At 49.5% G+C, this 25,622-nt stretch overlaps 1 protein-coding gene across 1 annotated transcript; it reads left to right on the top strand.

Moving 5' to 3' along the window:
• tcf19l (transcription factor 19 (SC1), like) lies at nt 1–24,323 on the top strand. Its single transcript, XM_072549892.1, has 3 exons — nt 1–872; nt 4,103–4,970; nt 17,988–24,323. Exons 1-3 carry the CDS (start codon nt 578–580, stop codon nt 18,241–18,243), a joined length of 1,419 nt encoding a protein of 472 aa, XP_072405993.1. The 5' UTR covers nt 1–577; the 3' UTR covers nt 18,244–24,323.
• The last annotated feature ends 1,299 nt before the right edge of the window (nt 24,324–25,622 follow it).

Raw genomic sequence — 25,622 nt, 5'->3', positions numbered from 1 at the left:
AGCGCGCCAATTTTCAAAGGCGCTTCCTGTAAACAGAAGGGGAGAGAGAGAGAATAGACAACAGACAGCTGGTCTGCTGCGGCTGTAGTTGAACCGATCGGTCACACCGGGGAACACTGGATCAACGACAACAACAACAATTGCATTGGCGTCTGGCGGAGAGAGGCAACGCGAGACCCTGTCCACCCTAATGGTCGGAGGTAGAGATTCGGGCCCCTGCTTTGATGACCTAACAATCGGATCTAAAACCTGGAACCCAGTAATTGGTGATTCAACAATCGAACTCTGCCCCCGGGAGCCCAGGATTTTGTGTCCTAACGATTGCAACGTATCCCGGGAGCCCAGGATTTGATGACCTAACAATCGGAACGTACCCGAGGAACCCATGATTTGGTGACTTAACAGTCGGACTCTGCCCCCGGGAGCCCAGGATTTGCTGACCTAACGATTTGAACGTATCCCGGGAACCCAGGATTTGATGACCAAACAATCCGTCCCTCGCCCCCAGGAGCGCAGGTTTTGATGACCTAGCCCCCTCCTCCCCCAACCCCAACACCGTCCCTCGCCCCCCGAGAGGATGCTGTCAGAGGTGCAGCCCTGTCTGCAGCTGCTCCGCATCGGCACCGCCCCGCAGCCCAGCCCGAGGCCCGGAGAGGTTCCGGCGCCGGCACCCGCCCGCGACCTCTACACCTTCCTGCCGGTCGGCCAGCGGTGCACCTTCCGCCTCGGCCGCCGAGCCGACCTGACCGATCTGTGCCTGAGCTCAGGGCGGGCCGAAGAGCTCATCTCCCGGGTGCACGCCGAGCTGCAGGCCGAGAGGGGGGCGGCCGGGGGCGACTGGACAGTGCACATCGTCGACAGGAGCACGAACGGTGAGAGCTGGGGGGAAATAGTGGGAAAATATGGGGGATGATACAGGGGGATAGAGGAATATCGGGGGGATTATACAAACTGATGGGGGTTATAGGAGTCTGTGGAGTTTAGGGGAATACGGGTGCGATAAGGGAGATAGGATACAGGGAGATGGGGGAATACAGGGGCTAAAGATAGGGGAATGGGTGGCTAAGGGAGTAGGATGCAGGGGGGAATGGGAGGGAACAGGGGAATGGGATAGCCTTAATTGATTCTGATGATAGATGTGAAGCTAAAACTAGAAATCTGTTTCTTTCTGCGCCCACGTTGTCTGACCTGTTTGAAAGTTTGTGGTGCTTTCTGTCTTTTATTTCAGATTTTCAGCGTTTGTAGTATTTTGTTCTTGTCTTGGGGTTGCGGGGCAGTACGAGGTCAAAGGGTGGTTTCGAGGGCGGCTGGAGGTGTTAGTGCATGACATCAGAAATCTGAGGCTGTTTTAATGTAACATACTGTTCTCCAGCATTACAGTCGCCTGACAACTGTTCAAGCTCTCTGACATTGATAAACAGCTGTAGCCACGTTTCTGTTGGCGGGAGGGGAACATGAGTATCTTCCTGTTTTTAATTATTCAGGGAATATGGTGTGACTGGTTAGGCTAGTTACCCTGGAGATGGTATTGGTGAGCAACCGCCTTGAACCGCAGCAGTCTTGGAGTACTGTAACGAGATAAGTTGCAGGATTTTGACTCAGCAGCTGTGCAAAAATAGCAGTTATATTACAAATCTGGCTTGGAGGGCAGTTTCTATGCATGCCCTGCCCTTCTCCAGGGTTTGGAAGCGCTGTCGGAGGAACCTTGGTGGGTTACTGCGGTGCGTCTAGCAGATGCTACACATTGCTGCTGCTGTGGTAGATGGTACCCTAGTCAATCGGATTACTTGGTACGGGATTGGCGTCTATATTGGGTGGCGTTGGTTTCAAAAATGGTAAAGCGAGCTAATTCGGTCCTGGTGCCGTCATATATACCTGTGACAGATGGCTCATTAGAAGGAGACACGATGCTGCTTAATGTGAGATCAGACCTGCAATTTTCTCCTTTTAACCACCACAGTATTGTGACCTCGGTGCAGTTCTGAACGAAGGCAGATGCTCTCTGGCCACATGGGAGGGAAAACTAGAGGGAGCGAGGCTCCTGAGGGAGGTTACATCTGTGACCCGCCTGTTCGCCCTTTCCTGGTTTGGTATTAGTGGATGCCGACAAGGTTGGGGCGGAGAAACGAACCTTTATTTTCGAATGTTACTTCTCACTCCTTCAAAAAGGACACGAGGGACAACTTTTTTTTAAGAGTGGTTCGTGCGTGGAATGAACTGCCAGAGAAAGTGGTGGAGGCGGGTATAGTTCCAACGATTTGAAAGACATTTGGAGCAAAGAGACCTTACAGGCAACTTTTTCACGCAGAGTGTGTTACGTGTATGGAATGAGCTGCCAGAGGGAGTGGTGGAGGCTGGTACAATGGCAACACTTAAAAGGCATCTGAATGGGTCTATGGCATCTGAAGGGATTTTCCTGCTCCTTCGATGCTGCCTGACCTGCTGTGCTTTTCCAGCACCACTCTAATCTAGACTCCGGTTTCCAGCATCTGCAGTCTTCACTTTTGCCTATGGATAGGAAGGGTTTGGAGGGATATGGCCGGGTGCTGGCAGGTGGGACGAGGTTGGGTTGGGATATCTGGCCTGCACGGACAAGTTGGACCCAAAGGTCTGCTTCTGTGCTGTACATCTCTATGACTCTAAGTAGATGAACAGGAAAGGTTTGGATTGAATTTGGGCCAGGAGCAGGCAGGTGGGAACGTGGTCGGCGTGGGCTGGGGTTGCACCGAAGGGTCTGCGTGACTCTAAAAAGACAATGATGTGGAGTTGGACTGGAGTGGACCAAGTTAAAAATCAACTAGGTAAAAGTGAGGACTGCAGATGCTGGAAACCAGAGTTTAGGTCAGAGTGGTGCTGGAAAAGCACAGCAGGTCAGGCAGCATCCGAGGAGCAGGAAAATTGACGTTTCGGGCAAATGCCCTTCATCAGGAATAGAGGCAGGAAGTCTCCAGGGTGGAGAGATGAATGGGGGGGGGGGGGGTGCAGTGCTGGGGAGAACGTAGCAAAGAGTACAATAGGTGAATGGGGATGGAGTTGATAGGTCAGAGAGGAGGGTGGGGAGAAGGTAGCAAAGAGTACAATAGGTGAATGAGGGTGGGGATGGAGTTGATGGGTCAGAGGGGAGGGTGGGGGAAGGTAGCAAAGAGTAGTCTGTTTCAGCACATGGTAAAAACGAGGACTGCAGATGCTGGAAACCAGAGTTTAGACCAGAGGGATGCTGGAAAAGCACAGCAGGTCAGGCAGCATCCGAGGAGCAGGAAAATCGACGTTTCGGGCAAAAGCCCTTCATCAGGAATAGAGGCAGGGGTTTCCAGCTTCTGCGGTCCTCGTTTTTACCTTGTTGATTTTAACCTTACTGCGAATCCTCTTGCAAGGATGCCTGCCTTGAAGAAGTTCTCCTCCTCTCTTGACAAGAATCTCAGTGAGTCTCACCACTCTGCAGGCTCCCTGCCTCTGTTCCTGATGAAGGGCTTTTTGCCCGAAACGTCGATTTTCCTGCTCCTTGGATGCTGCCTGACCTGCTGTTTCAGTACATGGTTGAAGAGCTTCAGGGCCGAGGAGATGACCTGGGGGCGGGCGGGCGGGGGGCGGTGCAGTGAGAGAGAGAGACACTGAGATTCTTGTGGAGGAGAACTTCTTCAAAGTAGACATCCTTGCAAGAGGATTCGCAGTAAAGTTCAAATCAAACTAGGCAAAAGTGAGCACAGTGTGGTTAAAATCAATAGGCAAAAATCACACAACTAGGAGAAAGTGAGGACTGCAGATGCTGGAGATCAGAGCTGAAAATGTGTTGCTGGAAAAGCGCAGCAGGTCAGGCAGCATCCAAGGAGCAGGAGAATCGACGTTTCGGGCATAAGCCCTTCTTCCTGCTGCGCTTTTCCAGCAACACATTTTCAGCAAAAATCACACAACACCAGGTTATAGTCCAACAGGTTCATTTGGAAGCACTGTGCAAGCTTTCGGAGCGCCGCCCCTTCATCGGGTGAAGTCTGAAAGCTCGGACTTGCGAATATAACCCCGGTGTTGGGGTGATTTTTGTTTTTTAACTGTTAACCAGAAAAGGCAGGCGGAATGATTCACGCTGGCGGCTGTGTCTTTGCAGGTACGTTTGTGAATGACATTCGGATCCGCAGAGGTGAGAGGACGGAGCTCTCAGACGGAGACACGGTCACCTTCGGCCACCCTGACGCGGTGAACATCCCGGAGGGCTCGCTGGCCGCCCAGCAGGACTCCGAGTTTTATTTCCTCTTCCAGAGGGTGACGGTGCGCCCGGCGGACTTCGACGCCATCACCAGCCCGGCGGCGGCGGGCAGCGGCGGCAGCGGCGGCGCCTTCCGGCCGGTGTGTTGCTCGGGCCGGCGCCTGTCTCCGCAGCGCGCCCCCCGGGCCCGGATCCGGAGCTTCGCGCGGGGAACGCCACGGCCGCCGCCGCCGCCGTCTGCACCCGCGCCCCGGGCGACGCTGATCCTCGACTCGATCGGCAGCATCAGCAAACTGAGGTCGCAGCTGCTCCTGCAACTGCAGCCGCCGGGCACGACCGGGCACGGCCACGGGCACGGCCACGGGCACGGGCACGGGCACGGCCAAGGCAGCGACACCAAGCGGCTGCTGCGCGCCCTCCGCCGCCACCTCGCCCCGGACTCCCGGCCCCGCGGCCCCGGCCCCGGCCCCGGGCACGGGCACCCTCCGCCCCCGCAGAAGGCGCCCGCCAAGCACCGGCGGAAGACCGTGCACACCGTGCTCCCGGACCTGGAGGAGGAGATCCAGCGGTTCGCCGTCGAGGTCCAGCACAGCGCCCCGGGCCGGCGCCACTGCAAGTCCGAGTCGGACGTGGACCCCGACCTGTACCGGCAGCTGACTCTCGGGGTGCGGGCGCTGTCACCGGAACGCAAGCCTCCCCCCGGGAAACTGGAGCAGGGTGGGCTGGTGTCCCGAGGTTCAACAGAGAGCGCGCACATCACCCCGTCTGGGTAAGTACCGCGTGTGTCCTTCACCCCTGTGTGTGTGTGTCCCCTTCACCCCTGTGTGTGTGTGTCCCCTTCACCCCTGTGTGTGTGTGTGTGTGTCCTTCACCCCTGTGTGTGTGTGTGTGTGTCCTTCACCCCTGTGTGTGTGTCCTTCACCCCTGTGTGTGTGTCCTTCACCCCTGTGTGTGTGTGTGTGTGTGTCCTTCACCCCTGTGTGTGTGTGTGTGTGTGTCCTTCACCCCTGTGTGTGTGTGTGTCCTTCACCCCTGTGTGTGTGTGTGTGTGTGTGTCCTTCACCCCTGTGTTTGTGTGTGTGTGTCCTTCACCCCTGTGTGTGTGTGTGTCCTTCACCTGTGTGTGTGTGTGTGTGTGTGTGTGTGTGTCCTTCACCCCTGTGTGTGTGTGTGTGTCCTTCACCCCTGTGTGTGTGTGTGTCCTTCACCCCTGTGTTTGTGTGTCCTTCACCCCTGTGTGTGTGTCCTTCACCCCTGTGTGTGTGTGTGTCCTTCACCCCTGTGTGTGTGTGTGTGTGTGTCCTTCACCCCTGTGTGTGTGTGTGTGTGTGATCTTCACCCCTGTGTGTGTATGTCCTTCACCCCTGTGTGTGTGTGTGTGTGTGATCTTCACCCCTGTGTGTGTGTGTGTCCTTCACCCCTGTGTGTGTGTGTGTCCTTCACCCCTGTGTGTGTGTGTGTGTGTGTGTGTGTCCTTCACCCCTGTGTTTGTGTGTGTGTGTGTGTGTCCTTCTCCCCTGTGTGTGTGTGTGTCCTTCACCCCTGTGTGTGTGTGAGAGAGAGTTGTTCCAACGTTTCAAGACGATGGGAGTACCCAGAACCTGGCCTCTGAATGACCTTTAGGTCTTCCCTCATCAGGCCGATAGTAATGTGAAGAAGGCATTTGGTATGCTTTCCTTTATTGGTCATGTTGGGCTGTACAGGACATTGGTGAGGCCACTGTTGGAATATTGCGTGCAACTCTGGTCTCCTTCCTGTCGGAAAGATGTTGTGAAATTTGAAAGGGTTCAGAAAAGATCCACAAGGATGTTGCCAGGGTTGGAGGATTTGAGCTATAGGGAAAGGCTGAACAGACTGGGGCTGTTTTCCCTGGAGTGTCGGAGGCTGAGGGGTGATCTTATAGAGGTTTACAAAATTATGAGGGGCATGGATAGGATAAATAGAGAAAGTCTTTTTCCTGGGGTCGGGGAGTCCAGAACTAGAGGGCATAGGTTTAGGGTGAGAGGGGAAAGCTATAAAAGAGACTTACGGGGCAACTTTTTCACGCAGAGTGTGGTACGTGTATGGAATGAGCTGCCAGAGGAAGTGGTGGAGGCTGATACAATTGCAACATTTAAGAGCCATTTGGATGGGTATATAAATAGGAAGAGTTTGGAGGGGTATGGGCCAGGTGCTGGCAGGTGGGACTAGATTGGGTTGCGGACATCTGGTCAGCATGGACAGGTTGGACTGAAGGGTCTGTTTCCATCTTTATGACTCTATAACTGAGGGCTGCAGATGCTGGAGATCAGAGTCAAAACATGTGGTGCTGGAAAACCTGCAGCAGGTCAGGCAGCATCCCAGGAGCAGGAGAGTCTTGTCTCCAGCATAAGCTCTTCATCAGGAATGTGGCTGATTTTTATTTTACCCCCCCCCCCCCACACTACCACCTAACTGCAGTAGTGCTTATTTATTCCCCAGCACCCATGTTGTGTGTGTGCAGGTGTTAGACACAGTGAAAGACACAAGGTGCATGGATCTTTATTCAATTCCCACCACCAGGGAGAACAGAAACACCCAAGTGGCCAGTGACAAGCATTGCCCTTCTCATCAACCAGAGTCTAGATTAGACTGCTGCTGGAAAAGCACAGCAGTTCAGGCAGCATCCAAGGAGCAGCTCATCAAGGAATGTGACTGATAAAGAAAGGGCTTATGCTGGAAAGGTCAACTCCAGCTCCTCAGCTGCTGCCTTTCCAACACCACACTTTTCCCACTCATCATTCAACCTCTCAGCCTTCAAAGCTCCCTCATTCTGCATCTTCTCCCTTTAAGGTGAAGATGAGGGAAACTTCGTCTGTCCGCCCCAGAACATCACTTCCACTGCTCTGAGTCTGGGACATGCTCAAGCCTGAGATTCGGGCATTTTTGGAATGCTGGATGCTGGAAAACAGAAATAGCTGGAAAAGCTCATCAGGTCTGGCGGCATCTGTGTAGAGAAATCAGAGTTTAACAGTTTAAGGGTCCCATAGCCCTTCCTCAGAACTGTTCTGAAACATTAATTCTAGTTTCTCTCCACAGCTGCTGCCAGAGCTGCTCAGGTTTTCTGGATATTTCTGTTTTAGTTTCTGATTTCCAGCATCCACAGTCCTTGCGGTTTTATTGATGACTGTTTGATGTCCAAGGGGGTCCCGTTGGGGGGTGGGGGCAAGCAGGAAGGTGAAGTCTATCCTGTTCTGCTATTCAGTCCAGTCTGGCTGAATGGCCTCCTCCTGCTAATTTGCATGACTCTCAGATGGAAGATGAGCAGGGGTGTGGGTGGGACATTAGAAAATCTGATATTATACCAGACCAGTATCAATTAGGTATGTCCCTGTCAGGCAAGGAGGAAGTGATAATGTAAGGGAACCGTGGTTTACTAAAGAAATCGTATCTCTTGTCAAGTGGAAGTGGGAGGCTTATGTGACATTGAAGCGAGATGGTTCAGATGATGCAGATGGAGAGTTACAGATTAGCTTGGAAGGATTTAAAGAGAGAGTTAAGAAGAGCAAGAACGGGACATGAGCAGTCTTTAGCAGGTAGAATAAAGGAGAACCTATAGCTTTCTATAGGTATGTGAGGAATAAAAGGATGATCACGGTAGGAATAGGGCCAGTCTAAGACAGAGGTGGGAAGTTGTGTGTGGACCCTGTGGAGATCAGAGAGGTGCTAAATGAATATTTCCACTCGGGGAAAGAAGAATATTGTAGAGGAGACTGAGATACAGACTAGTAGACTTGAAAGGTTTGAGGTTAGTAAGGAGGAGGTATTATCAATTCTAGAAGATGTGAAACTAGATAAGTCCCCTGGGTCGGATGGGATTTATCTGAGAATTCTCTGGGATGCCAGGAAGGAGATGGCCGAGCCTTTGGCCTTGATCGTTGAGTCGTCATTGTCTACAGGTTTAGTACTAGAGAACTGGAGGGTTGCAAATGTTGTGCCCTTGTTCAAAAATGGCAGGAGAGATGACCCAGGTAATTATCGACCAGTGAGCCTTACATTTGTTGTAGGAAAAGTTTTGGGAAGGATAAGAGATAGGATTAATAATCATCGAGCAAGCAACAGTTTAATTGGAAATAGTCAACATGGTTTCGTCAAGGGCAGGTTGTGTCTCACAAACCTCATTGAGTTTTTTTGAGAAGGTGATCAAGCGTGTGAATGAGAGTAGGGCAGTTGACGTGGTGGACATGGACTTCAGCAAAGCCTTTGATAAGGTTCCACATGGTAGGCTACTGGAGAAAATGCAGAGGCATGGAATTGAGGGTGATTTAGCAGCTTGGATTAGAAACTGGCTTTCTGGAAGAAGGCAACGAGTGGTGGTTGATGGAAAATATTCAGCCTGGGGTCAGGTTACTAGTGGTGTTCCACAAGGATCTGTTTTGGGGCCATTGCTGTTTGTCATTTTTATGAACGACTTGGACACAGGCATAAGTGGATAGGTTAGTAAGTTTGCAGATGATACTAAAGTTGGTGGAGTAGTGGACAGTGTGGAAGAATGTTACAGGTTGCAGGGGGACTTGGATAAACTGCAACATTGGGCTGAGAAGGAGCAAATGGAGTCCAATGCAGCTAATTGTGAGGTGATTCACTTTGGGAAGAATAATAGGAAGGCAGAATCTGGGTCAATGGAAAGATTCTTGGTAGTGTGGATGTGCAGAGGGATCTTGGTGTCTATGTACCTAGATCTCTGAAAGTTGCCACCCAAGTTGATAGTGCTGTTAAGAAGGCATGCAGTGTATTAGGTTTTATTGGTAGAGGGATTGCGTTCCAAAGCCATGATGTCATGCTGCAACTATACAAAACGCTGGTGCGGCCACACTTGGAATATTGTGTACAGTTCTGGTCGCCCCCTTACAAGAAGGATGTGGAAGCATTGGAAAAGGTGCAGAGGAGATTTCACAGGATATTGTCTGGTCTGAAGCGAAGGTCTTATGAGGAAAGGCTGAGGGACTTGGGTCTGTTCTCATTGGAGAGAAGAAGGCTAAGAGGGGATTTAGATAGATTAGATTCCCATCAGTGCAGAAACAGGCCCTTCGGCCCAACCAGCCCACACCGTCCTTCCGAAGAGTAACCCACCCTGACCCATTTCCCTCTGACTAGTGCACCGAGCACTACGTGCAATTTAGCATGGCCAATTCAACTAATCTACACATCTTTGGACTGTGGGAGGAAACCCATGCAGACACGAGGAGAATGTGCAAACTCCACACAGACAGTTGCCTGAGGCTGGCATTGAACCTGGGAGTGTGGTGCTGTGAGGCAGCAGTGCTAACCACCGTGCTGCCCCTCAAGTGATAGAGACCTACAAGATGATCAGAGGATTAGATAGGATGGACAGTGAGAGTCTTTTTCCTAGGATGGTGACATCTGCTTGTACAAGGGATCATAGCTGCAAATTGAGGAGTGATAGATGTCAGAGGCAGTTTGTTTACTCAGACGGTTGTAAGGGCATGGAATACCCTGCCTGCCAATGTAGTTAACTCAACCACACTAGGGGCATTTAAACAGTATTTGGATAAGCATATGGATGATGGTGGGATAGTGTAAGGTGATGGGCTTAGATTAGTTCACAGGTCGGCGCAACATCAAGGGCCAAAGAGCCTGCTCTGCGCTGTATTGTTCTATGTTGTATGTTCCAGATTGGGCCGAATGTCCTTTTCCAGTGCCATATCGTCTAATGGGGTTGGAAAAATAATTTATTAATCGTGTGCAGGAATGTCCAGGTACCTCAGTTTCAGGTTATTGCAACGTGCCACCAGCTATTTAGATTTAATTAACAGCCACACTGAATGCTCACGCTAAGGGTTTGTACTGCACAGTGATCTGGCTGTGGTTAGAGTTTGTGTGGGTTTGGCCACTTTGTTGTGGAAAACCTCAAAGCTTCAGGAGAGACCAGAGATGAGAAACGGTAATTAAGGCAGAGTCTGAGAGTCTTACAGCACAGAAACAGACCTTTCAGTCCAACCTGTCCATGCTAACCAGGATTCCCAAATTAAACTCGTCCCACTTGCCTGCGATTGGTCCATATCGCTCCAAACCCTTCCTATTCATGTATCTTGTCCAAGTCAGAAACAATGATTTTAGCAAAAGTTTTAGTTTTAAGAAGATTAGTCAACAAAAGTGCGGAGAATTGTCTTTACTGAGAGTATTGCATCAGGGAATACTATCCACAGGAAAGGAACTGAAATAAGAGAGCATTACCGCTAATGCTCCAGCAGTCAGTAGACACTGTTCCCTAGGGAAGGAGCAGCTGACACTGTTCCCTAGGGAAGGAGCAGGGTAGTGCGATTAGCTTAGAATTACTTAAACAAAGAGTCCCCACAGTGGTCTGTGACGGGTAAGGGGCTGTGCTGCATAACTGAGGTAAAATTAAACCAGAGTTCAAATGGACTTTGGACTGTAGAATGGTTACCACACTAAAGGAGGCCATTTGGCCCATTGAACCTTCGCCAGCTCTCCGCAAGAGAAACTTAGCTCGTGCAGCTCCCTGCCCTGACCCTGTAACACTGGAATATTGTTCCCCCTTCAGCTGCTTATGCACTTACACATCTGAAAGTCACACCCATCGAGTCATAGAGCACAGAAGCAGACCCTTTGGTCCAACTATTCCATGCCAAACATAATCCCTAAACTAAACTAGTCCCACCTGCCTGCTCCTGGCCCATATCCTTCCAAAACTTTCCTGTTCATGTACTTATTCAAATGTCTTAAACGTTGTAATTTTACCCACAGCCATCACTTTCTCAGGAAGTTCATTCCACACGTGAACCACCCTGTGTGTTTAAAAAAAAGTTGCTCCTCAAGTCTTTTTTAAATCTCTCTCCTCTCACCTTAACTGTGCCCCCTAGTCTTGAAGTTACATTTTCCTTCGGAGGGGAATTATGTTTAACTCTATCTGTACCTTTCTTTATTTTATTAAGTTAAAAAGCACACCACACCAGGTTATAGTCCAACAGGTTTATTTGGAAGCACTAGCTTTGGGAGCGCTGCTCCTTCATCAGATGGATGTTGAGTATAAGATCGTAGGACACAGAATTTATAGCAAAAGTTTACAATATGATGTAACTGAAGTTAAATTTTTGAAAAAAAAACCTGGATTGTTTGTTAAGTCTCTCATCTTTTAGAATGACCATGTTGGTTTCAGTTCTTTCTTATGAAAATCCCAGAGCTTTCTTAAAGTTACATTCTCAAGTGAACTTTAACAATTGGTGTCATGTCGGCCCAAATAATAGAAGAATACAGCGCAGTACAGGCCCTTCGGCCCTCGATGTTGCGCCGATCAAAGCCCACCTAACCTACACTAACCCACTATCCTCCATATACCTATCCAATGCCCTTTTAAATACCCATAAAGAGGGAGAGTCCACCACTGCTACTGGCAGGGCATTCCATGAACTTACGACTCGCTGAGTGAAGAACCTACCCCTAACATCTGTCCTATACCTACCACCCCTTAATTTAAAGCTATGCCCCCTTGTAATAGCTGACTCCATACGTGGAAAAAGGTTCTCACTGTCAACCCTATCTAACCCCCTAATCATCTTGTACACCTCTATCAAGTCACCCCTAAACCTTCTTTTCTCCAATGAAAACAATCCCAAGTGCCTCAGCCTTCCCTCATACGATCTTCCTACCATACCAGGCAACATCCTGGTAAACTTCCTCTGCACCCGTTCCAGTGCCTCCACATCCTTCCTATAGTATGGCGACCAAAACTGCACACAATATTCCAGATGCGGCCGCACCAGAGTCTTATACAACTGCAGCATGACCTCAGGACTCCGGAACTCAATTCCTCTACCAATAAAAGCCAGTACGCCATACGCCTTCTTCACTGCACTATTTACCTGGGTGGCAACTTTCAGAGATCTGTGTACATGGACACCAAGATCCCTCTGCTCTTCCACACTACCAAGTATCTGACCATTAGCCCAGTACCCCATCTTTTTGTTACTCTTACCAAAGTGAATCACCTCACACTTAGCTACATTGAACTCCATTTGCCACCTTTCTGCCCAGCTCTGCAGCTTCTCTATATCCCGCTGTAACCTGCCACATCCTTCCTCACTGTCTACAACTCCTCCGACTTTCGTATCAAAATGCATTGAAGTTGTGAGGTGCCCTGTGTGAGACTGTCTGTGCCCCAATCTTCAGACTGATTCTGTTTCTAAAAAGGGCTTTACAGAATATTACATGGATTCATGCAGTTTTGAGCAAAATAAAATTTAATTCTGCAAGAACAAATTCACCCCACAAGCTTTTACGTGTGTGTGTGTGTGTGTGTGTGTGTGTGTGGTGCAGTATGAGTGTCTGTGAGAGAGTGTATGTAAGTGTAAAGGGGTATAAATTTGAGAGGGTGAGTGTGGGAGTGTATGAGACAGGATCTGTGTGTGCGTCTCTCTGTCTGTGTAGTGCAGTGGGATCACCTGTAGTGTGAAAGGAACCCAAGGTCCCCGGTTTAATGCCATCCCCATGGGTGCCCATTCTGAAAGATGAGAGACTTAACAAACAATCCAGTTTTTTTTTTCAAATATTTAATTTCAGTTACATCACACTAAACTTTTTGATATAAGATCTGTCTCCTACGATCTTGTACTCCACGACCACCTGATGAAGGAGCAGCGCTCCCAAAGCTAGTGCTTTCAAATAAAAAAAAGTCCCAGCCTACCCAGCTTTTCTTTATAACTCAAAACCTTCCATACCTGGTAACATCCTGGTAAATCACTTCTGAACCCTCTCCAGCTTCATAACATCCTTCCTATAACTGGGAAACCAGAACTGGACACAGTATTCCAGCTTGAAGCTGCCTTTCCCACATCTTTCGGACACTGTTCCAGATCCTAACCACCCGTTCATGGGGATAGCAGACTGTAGTTGTTGCTGCATTTCAATGTCCATTTACTGGGTCATGGCTCTAATCTACAAATCCCCATCCAAGCAGCACATCTCTCTAGTGGTCGAAATATACTGCTGTTCCTTAAGTATGACTTGGTGATTATCCTGGGACTCCACCACCTCCCCCACCCACCCCCCCCCCCGCCCCGCCGGCGACAGCATTGTACCGACATTGAATGGACTGCAGCTGCTCATGAACCTTGTTCACCAGCATGTTCTCTGGGGCAACTGGGGATGAGGGAATAAACGAGGGGACAGAGCTCGCTACCCCTGAATGGATAGAGGAAACTAAATCATCTTTCTAAATGTCCTGTGCACTCTCTCCAGTGCCTCTATCACTGTTGACAATGTGCTGACTGGGACAATGGGTAGTGCGGTCTGAGCGACGTTAGATGCAAGTTTGGCAGAACTTCTGAGTATTTTGCAGCCAGTGAGGTACTTTTGAAATGGAATGAGTGTTCCAGTGAAAACTCGGTAGGTAACTGCACACTGCAAGCGTCTCCAACAGAAACATCGTATTGACAATGGACTTTTTAAAAAAACTCATCAACTTCACCAACACATTCCACCCTGACCTTAAATTTACCTGGACCCATCTCTGACACCTCCCTCCCCTTCCTGGACCTCTCCATCTCCATTAATGATGACTGACTTGACACTGACATTTTTAATAAACCCACCGACTCCCACAGCTACCTGGATTACACCTCTTCCCACCCTACCTCCTGCAAAAATGCCATCCCGTATTCCCAATTCCTCCACCTCCGCCGGATCTGCTCCCAGGAGGACCAATTCCACCACAGAACACACCAGATGGCCTCCTTCTTTAGAGACCGCAATTTCCCTTCCCACGTGGTTAAAGATGCCCTCCAACGCATCTCGTCTACATCCCGCACCTCTGCCCTCAAACCCCACCCCTCCAACCGTAACAAGGACAGAACGCCCCTGGTGCTCACCTTCCACCCTACCAACCTTCGCATAAACCAAATCATCCGCTGACATTTCCACCACCTCCAAAAAGACCCCACCACCAGGGATATATTTCCCTCCCCACCCCTTTCCGCCTTCCGCAAAGACCGTTCCCTCCGCGACTACCTGGTGAGGTCCACGCCCCCAACAACCCACCCTCCAATCCTGGCACTTTCCCCTGCCACCGCAGGAACTGTAAAACCTGCGCCAACACGTCCTCCCTCACCTCTATCCAAGGCCCTAAAGGAGCCTTCCACATCCATCAAAGTTTTACTTGCACATCCACTAATATCATTTATTGTATCGGTTGATGCCGATGCAGTCTCCTCTACATTGGGGAGACTGGGCGCCTCCTAGCAGAGCGCTTTAGGGAACATCTCCGGGACACCTGCACCAATCAACCACACCGCCCCGTGGCCCAACATTTCAACTCCCCCTCCCATTCTGCCGAGGACTTGGAGGTCCTGGGCCTCCTTCACTGCCGCTCCCTCACCACCAGACGCCTGGAGGAAGAATGCCTCATCTTCCGCCTCAGAACACTTCAACTCCAGGGCATCAATGTGGACTTCAACAGTTTCCTCATTTCCCCTTCCCCCACCTCACCCTAGTTCCTAACTTCCAGCTCAGTAACTGTCCCCATGACTTGTCCGGACTTGTCCTACCTGCCTATCTTCTTTTCCACCTATCCACTCCACCCTCTCCTCCCAGACCTATCACCTTCATCCCCTCCCCCACTCACCCATTGTACTCTATGCTACTTTCTCCCCACCCCCACCGTCCTCTAGCTTATCTCTCCACGCTTCAGGCTCACTGCCTTTATTCCTGATGAAGGGCTTTTGCCCGAAACGTCGATTTTGAAGCTACTTGGATGCTGCCTGAACTGCTGTGCTCTTCCAGCACCACTGATCCAGAATTTTTTTTAAAATTGCCGATTGAGAGATAACGATTGGCCACACACCAAGAGCAACCTCTGTGTTTGTCTTTGAAATAGCTGCAGGGTTTTCTCCAACCGTCAGTGAGGGCTTCACTGAACTGGACTTCCCCAGCACCGCACTGAGGTGGGAGCCCTGCTGGTTTTGGACTTATCATCCCGCGTTGGACTTGAACCTGAGATCCCGTGAGCCTGCGACCCGTGCCTGACTCAGTAAGGAAGACTCTATCGGCTTGCTCGCTGAGCTGGAGGTAGCCAGCGAACCTACATCTGGAACCTCAACCCGAGCTACAAGCCTTCTCAAAACTTGCTAGGAAGACTCTGTCACCAGTTACGGCACTATGGCTCAGTGGTTAGCACTGCTGCCTCACAGCACCAGGGATTCAGGTTCAATTCCAACCTCGGGTGACTCTCTTTATGGAGTTTGCACATTGTCTGTATGGGTTTTCTCCGGGTGCTCCAGTTTCCTCCCACAATCCAAAGATGTGCAGGTTAGGTGAATTGGCCATGCTAAATTACCCATAGTGTTCAGGGATGTGTAGGTCAGGTGTATTAGTCAGGGGTAAATGTAGAGCAATAAGGTAAGGGAATGGTTCTGGGTGGTTTACTGGGTGGTTTACTGTTCAGAGGGTCATTGTGGACTTGTTGGACCAAATGGCCTGTTTTCACACTGCAGGGAATGTAATCAAATCTAATCATCTTGTTTCAAATTGCTGTTTGTGAGAGAACCACAAATACTTTCTATGTCAAAGTATGTCACCTAATTTCACTGAAACACTCCCTGTTGAATTCTTTTGCCTGAGAGTTTGGTGGAAATAGTTGGGTGGAAGGTTTCTCCTGACCCCATTATCTGGAAAGCTTTGATTGGATCCCTCAGTTCACCTTCTAAAGTCCAGGGAATGGAAGACTGATTTGTAGACACTCCCTTTTGTAGTTTAGCACTTTGATCCTGGTTGTTGGTTTCGGTTTTTAATAACTGCACCTTTTGACATTTTTGATTCTGTCGTGCCTTTTTCTTCAGTTCAGTCTTTGCACCGTATGATTTGCACTTGTTTGGCTTAACACGTCTGCTGTTTGAGCACTCCCCGGGATCACTGGGACCCTAACCCTTCCCCTCCCCGGGATCACTGGGACCCTAACCCTTCCCCTCCCCGGGATCACTGGGACCCTGACCCTAACCCTTCCCCTCCCCGGGATCACTGGGACCCTGACCCTAACCCTTCCCCTCCCCGGGATCACTGGGACCCTGACCCTTCCCCTCCCCGGGATCACTGGGACCCTGACCCTTCCCCTCCCCGGGATCACTGGGACCCTGACCCTAACCCTTCCCCTCCCCGGGATCACTGGGACCCTGACCCTTCCCCTCCCCGGGATCACTGGGACCCTGACCCTTCCCCTCCCCGGGATCACTGGGACCCTAACCCTTCCCCTCCCCGGGATCACTGGGACCCTGACCCTTCCCCTCCCCGGGATCACTGGGACCCTGACCCTGACCCTTCCCCTCCCCGGGATCACTGGGACCCTGACCCTGACCCTTCCCCTCCCCGGGATCACTGGGACCCTGACCCTGACTCTAACCCTCCCCGGGATCACTGGGACCCTGACCCTAACCCTTCCCCTCCCCGGGATCACTGGGACCCTGACCCTTCCCCTCCCCGGGATCACTGGGACCCTGACCCTGACTCTAACCCTCCCCGGGATCACTGGGACCCTGACCCTAACCCTTCCCCTCCCCGGGATCACTGGGACCCTGACCCTGACCCTTCCTCTCCCCGGGATCACTGGGACCCTGACCCTGACCCTCCCCGGGATCACTGGGACCCTGAACCTAACCCTTCCCCTCCCCGGGATCACTGGGACCCTGACCCTGACTCTAACCCTCCCCGGGATCACTGGGACCCTGACCCTGACCCTCCCCGGGATCACTGGGACCCTGACCCTTCCCCTCCCCGGGATCACTGGGACCCTGACCCTGACCCTTCCCCTCCCCGGGATCACTGGGACCCTGACCCTGACCCTTCCCCTCCCCGGGATCACTGGGACCCTGACCCTTCCCCTCCCCGGGATCACTGGGACCCTGACCCTTCCCCTCCCCGGGATCACTGGGACCCTGACCCTAACACTTCCCCTCCCCGGGATCACTGGGACCCTGACCCTAACCCTTCCCCTCCCCGGGATCACTGGGACCCTGACCCTTCCCCTCCCCAGGATCACTGGGACCCTGACCCTGACCCTTCCCCTCCCCGGGATCACTGGGACCCTGACCCTTCCCCTCCCCGGGATCACTGGGACCCTGACCCTGACCCTTCCCCTCCCCGGGATCATTGGGACCCTGACCCTAACCCTTCCCCTCCCCGGGATCACTGGGACCCTGACCCTAACCCTTCCCCTCCCCTCTAGTGCTTTAGCGTGGTAGTTCTGTTCTCCTGCAATCCCGTGTTATAAGAAAAATCACATAACAGCAGCACTATTTAAACGAATGGAGACCAGAATCTCGTTATAACCGACACATGTTTTAAAATATTGCCCTTTAGAAACACTGTCCCCAATTCATCCATCATATTACAGCGAATTTGCATCAATGAAACACACGTTATTGCAGACAAACAGACTCCGAGTGTGTTGCTGGAAAAGCTCAGCAGGTCAGGTAGCATCCGAGGAGCAGGAGAATGGACGTTTCGGGCACAAGCCCTTCATCGGGAAGGAGTCATCGCCCGAAACGTCGATTCTCCTGCTCCTCGGATGCTGCCTGACCTGCTGAGCTTTTCCAGCAACACTCTCTGGAGTCTGATCTCCAGCATCTGCAGTCCTCACTTTCCCCTGAAGGACATATTACGGCGTCCTGTCTGCAGGAGGTGGGAAGCCCACCCGGGAAAGATTGTCACCGGTTCTGGCAGTGTCCTGCCGAGATTTGGGAACGGGGGACATGGGGCAGCCCATCGACTAACCACCGCGTCTGTTTCTCTCAACTTCCAGAAAGAAGAGGGGCCGGCCACGGAAGCATCCTCTGGGCAGTATCCCGCTGGCTTCGAAGGTCATGTGCAAGGTCTTCACTCACACGCTGTACACAGCAGAGCAGTGTGCCGCTGGACGGTGCCAGCTACCACAGGAGGACACGGTGGAGTGGGTGCAGTGTGATGACTGCGATGCCTGGTACCATGTGGCTTGTGTCGGCTGTAACTACACGGCCATGAAAGAGGCTTCGGCTGAATTTCACTGCGGCTGCACATAACACTCAGTGAGGGCAGAGTCTAAGGACATGTCGGTCAGTGACTCTGTTCCCAGTCCTCCTGGGGTTCTCCTCTAATGCTCCGTGACCGTCAGTGAAAATGTCTCCAAATCTCTCTTGTGCCCACTGGCCTTTTTGCGTCTGGGAAGTCTGCTTGAAAGTCAGGGTGTTTCGGGCCAGGATTTTCAACGGCTTCCGTTCTCTGGGAGTTTTATTGGTAGTTAAAGTATTGCCTATATTATGTTATTTTCGCTAGAAGGGGGTGCTGTTAATTCTGAGGTTCTGCAATGGGTCACGTCTGGTGCAAGTCCCATATTGATAGCTATAGACAGTAGCGTGGATGGTCAGACTTGGTCAAGTGCCTGAAGGTCTGATTTCTTCCTTGGCACAGGTTTGGGGGGTGTGGAGAGAGGAGGAGGAGTAGTGCTGGATCAGTGCACTCTTCTTGTTGTAATAAGCTATTTCAGTATCAAAGCACATAAGTTTGTCATAAATGTTTGGAATATTTAGCGGATGTATTTTAAAGGAAATCTTGCTGCGCGGTTGGGATCAGGGTCCCAAGAGCAAAGCCAATTCTTGATGTCTTCATTGGTGAACATGTCACAAGGAACTGAATCATTGCGATATCAAATCCCAGGGATGCAATCTGACAACGTTGCTATTTGCAAGATCTGTAACAATGACGACACAGTATATTTAATTCAACATAGTTTACCGGCAAGGGAGAATATCCATCAAGAATCCTGTCCAGTGACCTTGTGTTGGACTGTGCTCTGTGTGTCTTTGAGGGCTCCAGCTCATCTGGGCTTATTCTTTGTGGCTAAGTGGGATGTTAGGATTGTGGTGTAGGATGCTCACTGGTCCATTGTGCTTGCACCCCTTCCATTACCTGCTGCTAACGTTCCCCACCTCTGAACCCAGCTGTTGCCTGGGCCCAATGCAGATGACAAATGATACCTTGGAGGGTCTTTCAGGATTGGCCTAGAATGGGCCCCCTACCAGCTAAGAATGTGCTCCTTGACCACGTTCAGCCAGGTGATTGGCTCAGGATGTCAGGGAGCTGGGCATTAACTGGCATTTTAAATGCTGAGAATGATTGGCCAGCCCTCCAAATCTTTGTGTCAATTCAGTAGACTCCAATGGCTTTTTCTTGGACTTGGCTCCCAAATCAGGAAGAATTGTTGTACTCCCACAGCGTCCTTTTCAAACTGTTCCAAGAATATTTTGCCTCACAGCCAATGAATTACTTTTGAAAGGTAATCACTCTGTATTTGTTGTGAGCCGGGACAGTTTTGTTTACGGGAGACTTTGGCTGTGCTCCAGACTGGTTCACGAGGTGGCAGGGCTGATTGTATGAGGAGCGACTGGATCGGTTAGGACTGTATTCACTGGGATTTAGAAGAATGAGGAGGGATCTCGGAAAGCTCTGACAGGGTAAACACAGGAAGGGCTTTCCTGTCGACTGGAGTCTTCTAACATCATGAGGTCACAATCAGACAGGCGAGCCGATGGAATTCTCCGCCAGAGAAAGCAATAGGGGCCAAAACATCGAGCGTTTTCAAGAAGACGTTAGACTAGAACTCAAGGAATCCAAGCATGTTCGGAGAAAGCAGGGACAGGGCTTCTGAATTGGATGACCAGCAGTGATTATATTGAATGGTGGAACAGGCTCAAAGGGCCAAATGACCTACTTCTCCAATTTGCTCTGTTTACTGTTCTACACATTGTACACTGGAACAGCCTCTGCCCCGTCCGATTGTAGACAGCCCCTGTGGTTGGCACGTGGCAAGGTTCTTCACTTCTGGTTCCTTGGGAATCTGTATCCCCCACAGGGGAGAATGCTGGAAACAGCAATTATAGTTGTTACCCAAAATCCGATAGCAAACAACTGCTCGTTCAACGATAAATGGTGCCTTAACTCACTTCCTGGTGATACTGCTGCCTTGCACAGATGGTTTCCAATGGTATATCATTCGTGTGTCCCTGGTGCTGCCCAGGAGCTTCAACAGGACCCCAGTGCAATCATTTAAATCATATTTGATCATGTTGCTGTTTGCCTTCGAACAGAGAGTTGAGGTAAGGTCTTTGACCGGAGCCCTAAGCACCCATAATGTTGTCATACGAGGTGAATTCCTCCCCTAACACGACCATGAACATTTTTCTTTTCGATTTTAAGACAATATGACTGCTGGGGGGTGAGTGAGCCTGACCACAGGATGGGTTTGAAATAGAACAGAGTCCAGCGTCTTCGTTTCGATTGTCATGTGTTCCCTTCCAGCATCTCGTGCTCCTTTCTTCGGTTTTTATGGTGCACATCCGAAACGCAAACCCAAAGTTCCAAAGTGGCCTGCAGGTCGGGCCTGGTGTGGAGTCTTGGTGAAGGGTCATAGCCCTGAAACATCAATGCTGGCTCCTTTCTCAACAAACTCTGCCCAATCGGAGGGAAGGGGGGGGTCACCTGACTTTAACTATCCCCTTATTGTTCAAACTCCTTGTGTCTGAAGCTCTAATGTGGGTGGGGAGGAGGCTGGCAGGTTTGTTTTGAAATCCAGGAAAGTTGGAGTGATGATGGAAAGTATTTATGGTTAACAATCAGCCTCTCAAAGCTGGGTGTTCGTTTCAAGATCGTGTCTGTAGTGAGCTACCTGAGTGACAGTGGCCATTTGGAACAGAGAACATGAAGTGATCATTCCACACTGGATGAGAAAGTTTTAAAAGCGTCCTTGGCTTTTATAAGTGGATGTAAAAGAGTAGGAAGGAGTTATTCTAAACTGGTTATACTGTGGCTTCTTTTGACCATTACTGGCTGTCATCTTTCTCTCATTGCCCTTGCGTAGGGCTGCAGCAGTTCAGTGGGTGGGGGAGTAGCTGGAACTTTCTGCTAAGTGGAGGGAGGAGAGATCCAAAAGGTGGAAGCTTTTGATCACCTCCCTGGCCTGTTTCCCACAATAATCAAAGGGGCTCATCATAGTCCAGCGGTCAATGCCCAGGCAGTGCTGAGTTACTTTATCAATAACAAAAACAGAAGTTGCTGGCAGACTTACTTTATCTTGGGCTAAAGAGGGAAATGAAGCACAGTTGCAGCTAAGAAAGGGAATTCCATCCACTCTCAGAGCAACGTCAACGTTCCGAGGAGGTTTCCTAATGAACCTAGTCAGGATTGTGTGAAAAAAGCAAGAAATATTCTCCAGAGAAGCCATTATCAAAGATTTTGGAAATTATGAGGGTGTTTTAATGGGATAGATGGGACAAACTTTCTTCAGACTATTGGGGGGAATAAAATATTAAATTTATTCAATAATGCACTTCGAGGCCTCTGACCGTGTTAGAGAGCCCTCCAGCTGTCAAAGGCTTTGTAAGGCAGGCCAGCAGAGGAGACTGAATTAAGGTGATTGCTGAAGGGGGGAAGTTGGAGAAGATTTAACAGCTTAACAGTTTCAAAGGGGGAGTTGGTTAAGTACTTGATTTTTAATGAGTGGAGAAATTACAGGGTAATGAGGGTGGGAAATTACAGGGTAATGGGGAATGGAAAGGCTAGCTGAATTGCTCTTTCAAAGGGCTAGCACAGGCACCATGGGCTAAATAGTCTCTTCCTGCCAATGTTTACTTAGTTCTCTCCTAATATAATTTTCCTTAAATTAGCAAAGTTCAGATATATTACCTTATTTTATATTCATTTTGTACATGCCAAGAATTTATTTGTGGATCTTGCTGAATTATTTATTTTTAAAAAGGGTATGTTGTTTCTTCCCTCTGTTTTTTATTTGACCATTTTCTACACTGATCAGTTTTGAGGACAATTCGAGTTTTCAGTGAGCAGTGTTTATTGGGGAGGGGGGGGGTTGTTATGTTGCAATATTGGAGCCCGTGTCCCACTGTGCCTCACTGCTCTCCTCCACGAGGTGGAGCCCGTGTCCCACTGTGTCTCACTGCTCTCCTCCACAAGGTGGAGCCCGTGTCCCACTGTGCCTCACTGCTCTCCTCCACAAGGTGGAGCCCGTGTCCCACTGTGTCTCACTAGTAAAGTGCAGCAATTTAAATTGCTTTTGAGGTAAATGTTGAATTAGCAACTTTTTTAAAAATGGCATTTCCATAATCAGGGCGGAGTCGAATATGTTTCTGATCTTCGAAACCGAGTTCTTGCTGATTTTAAAATGGCTAATAAAGCTTATTAGGAGAAAGTGAGGACTGCAGATGCTGGACAGTCAGAGTCGAAAAGTGTGGTGCTGGAAAAGCACAATAGGTCAGGCAGCATGTGACAATCAGGAGAGTTGACGTTTTGATGAAGAGCTTATGAATGAAACGTCAGCTCTCCTGCTCTTTGGATGCTGTCTGACCTGCTGTGCTTTTCCAGCGCCACCCTTTCCGACTGGTAAAGCTTATTATGTGATTTGCACAGGGACCTACCAAGCATTGAGCTGACTGCTTTGCCTCCATCAAGCAATATAAAGCAATGTGTTAATTTTTAAAACAATGATTGTAATGAGGGTAGGAAATGACTGTGTAGTGAAATGCGGCCTGCTGATTGACATCTGGGCGATTGGTGTGAGCTGTTTAACTGAGCAAAGGTTATTCTCAGGCAGCAATTTAAAAAGGACTAGAGAAACTCAGCTGGCCTGTCAGCACCTGCAGAGAGGGAGGATCAGAGTCTAATCTTCTGCCAGTTAATACTTGCTTCCTCTTTACTTCTGCTGCCAGACCTGTGGAGTTTTGGAAATGGTCCGATTGGAACACTGGCACTCATTCTCTCTGCTCATCTCAACCTGGGTATTGGTTTTATATTCATTCACAGGATGAGGGCGTTGTTAGCTAGGCTGGCATTTATTGCCCAGAGGGCAACCATGTGTAGGCCGGGCCAAGTGATAGTGGCAGATTTTCTTCCCGAAAGGGCGTTGGTGAACCAGATGGAGTTTTCCAACAATTGATTGTCATTTAGACTCTGAATTCCACACTTTTATTGAATTCCAATTCCATCATCTGCCACGTCGGGATTCGAGTCAGTGTTCCCAGAACGTTGTTACCTGGCTCTATCTGGGTTAACAGTCCAGCGATAGTACCAGAAAGCCATTGCCTCCCCTTTTAAAGGGGTGAAGTGTGATCCCAGGCAGAGACAGTGGGGAGAAGAAATATCTCTGTGAGTAAAGCCAAATGGCTGTAAGTCTGGGTGAGTGACGGTTCACTATACACACTACAGGTGTGTCCGGAAAGGTGCTGAATCTTGTCTTTTCCTTTTCCCGTAACTGCACAGCGGAGTGGTTTTGAGTGAGGGAAGGGTTGTGGTCAGATCACTACAGAATGGAACCTGGCAACAGGACCCAGTGGGTCCGATAAGTAGAATCTTCATTCCCAGGCATTTTAATGATTAAAAGCTGTGATCCAGGCTTTGGGAATGGATGATTGAGTGGGTAGTTGTTTGGTACAGAATCGAATATTGGGGGAGGGGTGGAGAAAGAACATTTTCTGGAAGCATTCTGTCTTTCACTGATCAGGGCAGTTTGTAAGAATATCAATTCGAGAGGAAAGCCAGCATTTCTACTGCCTGAGAGTGCTGATTGGTCGCCGAGTGGATCCTGATACCATGGAGAATGCACCAGTTAATCTTGATTGACAGTTAATTGCCAGGCATCTTTTTGATTTCAGTAATTCCAAGTGGGGTGGGTCCTCTGTAGAGTCTGACCCGTGCTTTTTGGGAATTATGTTTTTACTGGGTTTTTTTCTTCAAATCAAATAATTTGTGAACCTTAGAGGCGAAAGGAAAATCCTTTGGAGTGTGAGTGCCTTGTTTCTGATTTATTACTTTATCCAATTTTCCAAATGCACAAGATCACATGGCTGTAACCAAACAAAACACAACTACGTATATTGGTCAAGCTGTGGGCAGCGTATGCTAGTTATCTGAGGGTGTGATTGTTAAACATTAAATTTATAAATGGCCTTGGATTCTACTTTATCAGAATCAATCTGGTTGTGAACTCAACTGTTAATGAATTTTGCTGTGATCACTGTAACTGCTTCCTTCTCAGAAACATGGTAATATTCTTGCTGTGTCACTGCCCATTTTCAATAAACAATACTGCCCACGCTCTTTCTCTCTTGCACTGTGTCCATATTTCCACTCTGTTTGAAGGTGCAGTCAGTGCCTGTAGTACAGTATCCCAGCAACGATGCACTGTTGGAATTGAGTGAGTGGACACCTTCAAGAACATCCAGCAGCTGCCTTTGAAGAGTCAGAGAGCTTACAGTCATGGAGATGTACAGCGGAAACAGACCCTTCAATCTAACTAGTCCATGCTGACCAGCTATTGCAAATTAATCTAGTCCCATTTGCCAGCATTTGGACCATATCCCTCTAAACCCTTCATATTCATACACCCACCCAGATACCTTCCAAATGCTGTAATTGTACCAGCCTCCATCACTTCCTCTGGCAGCTCATTCCATACACGCACCACCATCTAAGTGAAAAAGTTGAACCATTAGGTCCCTTTTAACTTTTTTCCCTACACCTATGCCCTCTAGTTCTGGACTCCCCCAACTCAGGGAAAAGTCCATCCCCTCATGATTTTATAAGCCTCTATAAGGTCACCCCTCAGCCTTCGGCGCTCCAAGGAAAACAGCACCAACCTATTCAGCCTGTTCCTGGTAGCTCAAATCCTCCAGCCCTGGCAACATCTTAGTAAATCTTTTCTGAACCCTTTCAAGTTTCACAACATCCCTCTGATAGGAGGGAGACCAGAATTGCACACAATATTCAAAACGTGACCTAACCAATGTCCTATACAGCAGCAACATGACCTCCCAACTCCTGTATTCAATGCTCTGACAAATAATGGAAAATGTACCAAACACCTTGTTCACTATTCTATCGACCTGCAATTCTACTTTCAAGGAGCTATGAACCAGAACTCTAAGGTCTCTTTGGGAAAGCTTAAGAGAGAGAATTCTTCAGGTGGAGGCTGGAGAGCTAAAGACATGAATCATACAGTACAGAAACACATCCTTCGGCCCAACCGTCCATGCTGTGTTCCCAAGCTAAACGAGCCCTACCTGCCTGCGCTTGGTCCATATCCCTCCAGACAGTTCCTATCCATGTACTTACCCAAATGTCTTTTACATGTTGCAACTGTACCCACTTCCTTCACTTCCTCTGGACGTTCATTCTGCATACAGGTCATTCTGCTCTAATACATGTTTCGTCAGCATGGCTTTAATGTGATTGACTGTTATTTGTTGGATGCAAACTTTCCTTATCTGTATTATCAAGGCTGCGATTCCCTAAATGTAGGTGCCACACTATATTTGCAGTGTGTGAACACTCTGTACATTCCCTTGGGAAATTCTAATCCAAACTGGAACCGCTGCATTCCTGCATTCTCCTTCAC

The sequence above is a fragment of the Chiloscyllium punctatum genome, chromosome 30 (assembly GCF_047496795.1).
Source record: "Chiloscyllium punctatum isolate Juve2018m chromosome 30, sChiPun1.3, whole genome shotgun sequence".
In the NCBI taxonomy this organism is placed as follows: Eukaryota; Metazoa; Chordata; class Chondrichthyes; order Orectolobiformes; family Hemiscylliidae; genus Chiloscyllium; species Chiloscyllium punctatum.
This window is presented reverse-complemented; position numbering and strand designations above follow the sequence as displayed.